The sequence below is a fragment of the Perognathus longimembris genome, chromosome 1 (genome assembly GCF_023159225.1).
Source record: "Perognathus longimembris pacificus isolate PPM17 chromosome 1, ASM2315922v1, whole genome shotgun sequence".
NCBI lineage: Eukaryota > Metazoa > Chordata > Mammalia > Rodentia > Heteromyidae > Perognathus > Perognathus longimembris.
In genome coordinates this window covers 70554545-70560381 of record NC_063161.1, presented here as the reverse complement: position 1 = coordinate 70560381, position 5837 = coordinate 70554545, and the positions used below count along the sequence as shown (strand labels likewise).

At 49.8% G+C, this 5837-nt stretch overlaps 1 protein-coding gene across 1 annotated transcript; it reads left to right on the top strand.

The window, feature by feature from the left end:
• The first annotated feature begins 2921 nt into the window (after positions 1–2921).
• Positions 2922–4107, top strand: Gjc3 (gap junction protein gamma 3). Its single transcript, XM_048368050.1, has 2 exons — positions 2922–3684; positions 4030–4107. The coding sequence occupies exon 1, from the start codon at positions 2922–2924 to the stop codon at positions 3669–3671; it is 750 nt and encodes a 249-aa protein (XP_048224007.1). The 3' UTR covers positions 3672–3684; positions 4030–4107.
• Positions 4108–5837: the final 1730 nt, after the last annotated feature.

Here is a 5837-nt window from a genome sequence, read left to right as displayed (position 1 = left end):
ACTGAAGGCTGGCATCTACCACTGGAGCCACAGCTCTGGTTCTGGGAGTGTGTGTGTGTGTGTATTTGCTAGTTAATTGAAGGTAAGAATCTCATGATCTTTTCTGCCCCAGGCTAGCTTTGAGCTTTGAGTTTCAGATCTCAGCCTCATGAGTAGCTAGAATGACAGGTGTGAGCCACCAGAGCCCAGTGCCCTTTTTTTTTCTTTTCTACAGTGAAAAATAGCACACCCACCCCCAAACTGCTGTAGACATGATGCAACCAACAAAAGCTCTTGGTGGAGGAGTGAAGTTAGTCTCTAAAGAGAAGTTGTTCTCTAGAGCTCTTCCAGCCCCACTTTTTTTTCCCCCTGCTGCCCTGAGGCTGTCAGGAATGAACAGAGCTGGGGAAGGAGTGGGTGGCAGCAGGAGGCAGGGCCAGGACCCAGGCCATTGCTGGGACACTGCCTGCCTCCTGCCCCAGGACTCCCTTATGTCTCTTTGCCTGTGGTGAGTGCTTCTGTGCAGAGCTGCAGGTGAGGTGTGGGGCTGGGGCTGCAGGTGGGGGGCTGGAGCCACAGGTGGGGGGCAGGGGCTGCAGGTGGGGGGGCCGGGCTGGCTCTGGGGGGGCCGCTGCTGTTAGCTGGGGTGGGTGGCCCTGCGCTCTAGGGAAAGTCAGCTTCTCCAAGGAAGCATGGAAATCACCTGAGGATGGTTATTAAATATCAGACAAGATCTAGGAACTTGTGGCCTGCAGTTTTACATTCTTGCTGAGGCTAGTGTTGTGTTGTTGCTTCATGGTTTCATTGGGGATAGAAACATCCAGAATGTTTTCTAGGCCAGGTGGACTGAGATGGGACTGGGTCTGTATTTCTTGGAACTTCTTTTCTTTTTACCATTTGATTCTCTTTTCTCCTTCTCCTTCTTCTCTTCTTCCCCCTCCTCCCCCCTCCTTATCCTTCTCCTCTTCTCCCCCCTTTCTTTTGTGCTGGTACTAGGGCTTGAACTCAGGGTCTTGCACTCTCACTTGGCTTTTTTTGTTCAAGGCTGGCACTCTACCACTTGAGCCACAGATGCACTTCTGTTTTTTTTTTTTTCTGGTTAATCAGACACAAGAGTCTTATGGACTTTCCTTCCTGGGCTGTCTTTGAACCACGATCCTCAGATCTCAGCATACTGGGTAGCTTGGATTATAGGTATGAGCCACCAGTACCTGGAAACTCATAATTTTCTAAAATGGATTCTGTCCCTAGTAAAATCCTGATTTTTTTCTTCAAAAGAACATGAGATTCTTTGAAAATTTCTTACCAAATTCATGATGGAGTTTAAAAAAACCAGGTGAGATATTTGAAAATCTGTTTAGCCTCTAGGATTTCCTTCTCCTCCCAGCTTTTGAGGTTCCTTGGTGCTGCTTCACTGACTAAGAGATCAGATGCTAAGTCACAGGCCAACTTATCTGCAAATGATTCCTCCAACAATATGTGTTTCTTTAGTTAGTGTCAGCAATTAGAAGCCAGAAACTCTAGCAAGTTTCCTTCCCTTCCCTTCCCTCCCTCCCTCCCTTCCTTCCTTCCTTCTTTTTGGTGCTGGTCCCAGGGCTTGAACTTAAGGCCTCCTCCTCTCACTCAGCTTTTTTGCTCAAGGCTGGAGTTCTACCACTTGAGCCTACAACTCTACTTCTGGCTTTTGGGTGATTAATTGGAAATGAGAATCTCATGGACCTTTCTGCTTGGGCTGGCTTTGAACTGCAATCCTCAGATCTTAGCCACCTGAGTAGTTAAGGGTACAGGTGTGAGCCACTGGTGTCCAGTTTGCCTGTTTTTTTCTTCTTCTGTCAGTTGTGGAGCTTGAACTCAGGGCCTGGGCTCTGCCCTTGAGCTTTTCTACTCAAGGTTAGCACTCTACTATTTTGAGCCACAACTCCACTTCTAGTTTTCTGGTGGCTAATTGGAGATAAGAGTCTTGTGGTCTTTCCTACCTAGGCTGGCTTCAAATCATGATCCTCAGATCTCAATCTCCTAGGTAGCTAGGACTCCAGGCGTGAGCCACCAGGACCTGGCCCACCCTTCTACCTTACTGTTAATCTTTGGGAAAGAGATCAAGGAAGGGAGGGAAAGAAAGACAAAGGGTTCCTACTGGAAGAGTTCTCCATTCCATCTGCACTGAAATATGAGACAGAAGAAAGGAAGGAGCTGAGCACTGGTGGTGCATGCCTGTAATCCCAGCTACTCAGGAAGCTGTGATCTGAGGTCTGTGGCTTGATGCCAGCTGGGGCAGAAAAGTCAGTGAGACTCTTACCTCCAATCAACCACCAAAAAGCCAGATGCGGAGCTGTGGCTCATGTGGTAGAGCACTAGGCTTAAGCAAAAGAGCTGAGGGACAGCACCCAGACTATGAGTTTTAGTCTCAAGGACCAGCACAAAGGGTATGTGGGGGGGGGTGGAGGGAGGGAGAAGGCAAGAAAAGGAGAGAGAGAGAGAGAGAGAGAGAGAGAGAGAGAGAGAGAGAGAGAGAGAGAGGTTACACCTACACACATTCATCACAATAGTATCTTATATAGATTATTTCATTAACTAATAGACACAATCAGAGGCTTGATATTTACTATGGCTTGTAAAATTGAATAATCACTATGGGGATTTCCTAAAAGTCTGTATGTAAAGATTTGGTCCACAAAGTGGCAGTATAGCAGGGTACTAGAGACCTTTAAGAGGTGGACCTTTAAGAGGTGGGGTCTTATGAGAGGACTTTAGGTCATTGGAGACAGGCTCTTGAAAGGGACTGTGGGACCCTGCCCATCCCTGCATCCTTGTGTTTCCGTGGGTGACCTGCACAGAGCCTGTGTTATGCTGTGGGGACTCAGTGACAGTGGGACCTGGAGCTCCTTCACAAGCCAGTGAGCAACACACCTGTCCTGACTGCGGTCGCCTTGCCCCATGACAGAATGTGTGGCAGGCTCCTGTGGCAGCTGTTGGCTGAGGACGGACGCCACTCCACCCCAGTGGGGCGCCTCCTGCTTCCCATACTTCTGGGATTCCGCCTGGTGCTGCTGGCTGTCAATGGGCCTGGAGTCTATGGAGGTGATCAGAGTGAATTTGTGTGTCACACCCAGGAGCCAGGCTGCAAGGAGGCCTGTTATGATGCCTTCCACCCCCTCTCCCCACTGCGCTTTGGGGCTTTTCAGGTCATCCTAGTGGCTGTCCCCAGTGCCCTCTACATGGCCTTTGCCCTGTATCATGTGCTTGGGCACTGGGAAGAACCAGGGAAAGTGAAGGAGGAAGTGAGCTGCAAAAGAGAGGGGAGGGAGGCTGGGAGACGCAGCCTGCTCTGGGCCTATGTGGCACAGCTGGGGGCTCGTTTGGTCCTTGAGGGGGCAGCACTGGGTGGGCAGTACCATCTGTATGGGTTCAAGATGCCCAACTCCTTTGCGTGTCGCCGAGAGCCTTGCCTGGGCATCATCACCTGCCACTCGTCCCGCCCTTCGGAGAAGTCCATCTTCCTCAAGACCATGTTCGGGGTCAGCGGGCTGTGTCTCTTGTTCACTCTTTTGGAGCTTGTACTTCTGGGCTTGGGGAGATGGTGGAGGACCTGGAAGCACCAATCAGCCTCCTCTAGCTGCTTCTCCTCTCCGGAGAGCACCAGGAGACCCAAGGAGCCAGCCGATCGTCTCCAGGTGGTGGAAACAAAGGAGTAGTTTTGAGAAGCAGGTGAGGACTCTGCTGACTCTTTCTTTCTGCCCCTAGGATCTCTGTTCTGGGACAAAACCATCCATCCTGATGGTATTTCTCCACCCAGGACAGGCCCCACAGCCTTCTGGGAACTAGGAAGTCAATAACAAATTCCCAGGCAGATGCATTCTGATTCCTGCACACAAGTCATCTCTCAATCAGTCAATCAATAATCAATCAATGTCCATTCATCTTCATCAGTGGATGATTCTTTGTTGTAAACCAGAATGACAATGTCACTTTATCATATTACTTACCTTTCCACTTAGGGACTTTTCCCCCTATGTAAAAGTCTTAGCTCCTGCTTGATCTCTTATTTTGCAGGGTTGTTGTAAAGATACCCAGCTTGCCTGAAGGAAAGCCTATGATTGGATCTTCTTCAAAACATCCAGGGAATGGAGGCTGACATCCCTGTTGGTGAAAGAATTACCTTGAAGAATGCTTGACTGGGCCTTCTTACCAGAATTATCTCCTGTCAATATCATGGTTTTCATGGGCTTGATTTAGGAGACAGCTATCAGAAGTCTCTGTAAACTCTGCTTCTCCCTTGGCAGGCTCAATATCAATAAATATTGATGGTTGCTGTTGGCATTCTTTCCTTTCTTCCCTTCCTTTCCCTCCCTTCCTTTCCCTCCCTTCCTTTCCCTCCCTTCCCTTCCCTCCTTTCCCTTCCCTCCCTTCCCTTCCCTCCCTTCCCGTCCCTCCCTCCCTCCCTGTCCCTCCCTCCCTCCCTCCCTTCCCGTCCCTCCCTCCCTCCCTGTCCCTCCCTCCCTCCCTCCCTCCCTCCCTCCCTCCCTCCCTCCCTCCCTCCCTCCCTCCCTCCCTCCCTCCCTCCCTCCCTCCCTCCCTCCCTCCCTCCCTTCCTTCCTTCCTTCCTTCCTTCCTTCCTTCCTTCCTTCCTTCCTTCCTTCCTTCCTTCCTTCCTTCCTTCCTTCCTTCCTTCCTTCCTTCCTTCCTTCCTGTCTCTTTCTGCTAATCTTGAGGATTGAATTCAGGGCCTGAGCACTGTCCCTGAGCTTTTCTGCTCAAGGCTAGCACTCTACCACTGAGCCACAGCTCCACTTCCAGCTTTTCTTGGTGCTTCAGGAAATAAGTGTTTTACAGGCTTTCCTGCCCTGGTTGGCTTCAAACTGTGGTCCTCAGATCTCAGCCTCCTGAGTCACTAGGTTTACAGGTGTGAGCCACTGGTGCACAGCTCAATTTCTTTTCTATATGGCACTTGGGAAAATTAAGAAAAGGGACTGGTGGGCAAGAAAGGTTTGATCTTTCTCTGTCTTCTCACCTGGGCCCTGTGGAGAGGGTAGGAAAGCCTGTAGGAATGGTTTCTCAGCATTGTTAGCTGATCCAGAGGAAATGTCCTCATAATCATTCACTTCAGAGCCAGACTCCTTCAGACAATCTCCTTTCCTCACCCCTGCAAACAAACTCCAAGTAAAGCCTCCTGGGGATGATTATTTCCGTAGAGATGACACATATTAATTGGTATCTTGGGCAATGGTCCCCAGAACATAGCCAGCATGCTTCTCCTGGCTTTGAGTCCCTGAAGACCTCTATTTAGTGTCCCCCATTTGCCTCTGCTGGCATCCTATGTCCTCTAGGATAGGGGAATATTTCACTTCTTTTTTTTTTTTTTTTTTGGCCAGTCCTGGGGCTTGGACTCTGGGCCTGAGCACTGTCCCTGGCTTCTTTTTGCTCAAGGCTAGCACTCTGCCACTTGAGCCACAGCGCCACTTCTGGCCATTTTCTGTATATGTGGTGCTGGGGAATCGAACCCAGGGCCTCATGTATATGAGGCAAGCACTCTTGCCACTAGGCCATATCCCCAGCCCAATATTTCACTTCTTAACGTTTGTATTCCTCCCATTCCTGGCTCATCTCCACATCAAGTTTGTTCTTCTTTTCACGCCTTCAGTCACTCTCCAAGACACATGTGGGTAGTCAGGAAGGCATGTCTTAGCTGTAAAAAACAAATTTAAATTTGTTTTTGGTGCCAGTCCTTGGAACTTGAACTTAGTGCCTGGGTGCTGTCCCTGAGCTTCTTTGCTCAAGGCTGGTGCTCTGCCACTTTAAGCCACAGCGCTGCTCCTGGCATTTTAGTGATTTGATTGGAAATCCGAGTTTCACACACTTTC

Coding starts and splice junctions, on each gene's coding strand:
- Gjc3 (XM_048368050.1), top strand. CDS start 2,922: ATGTGTGGCAGGCTCCTGTGGCAGCTGTTGGCTGAGGACGGACGCCAC.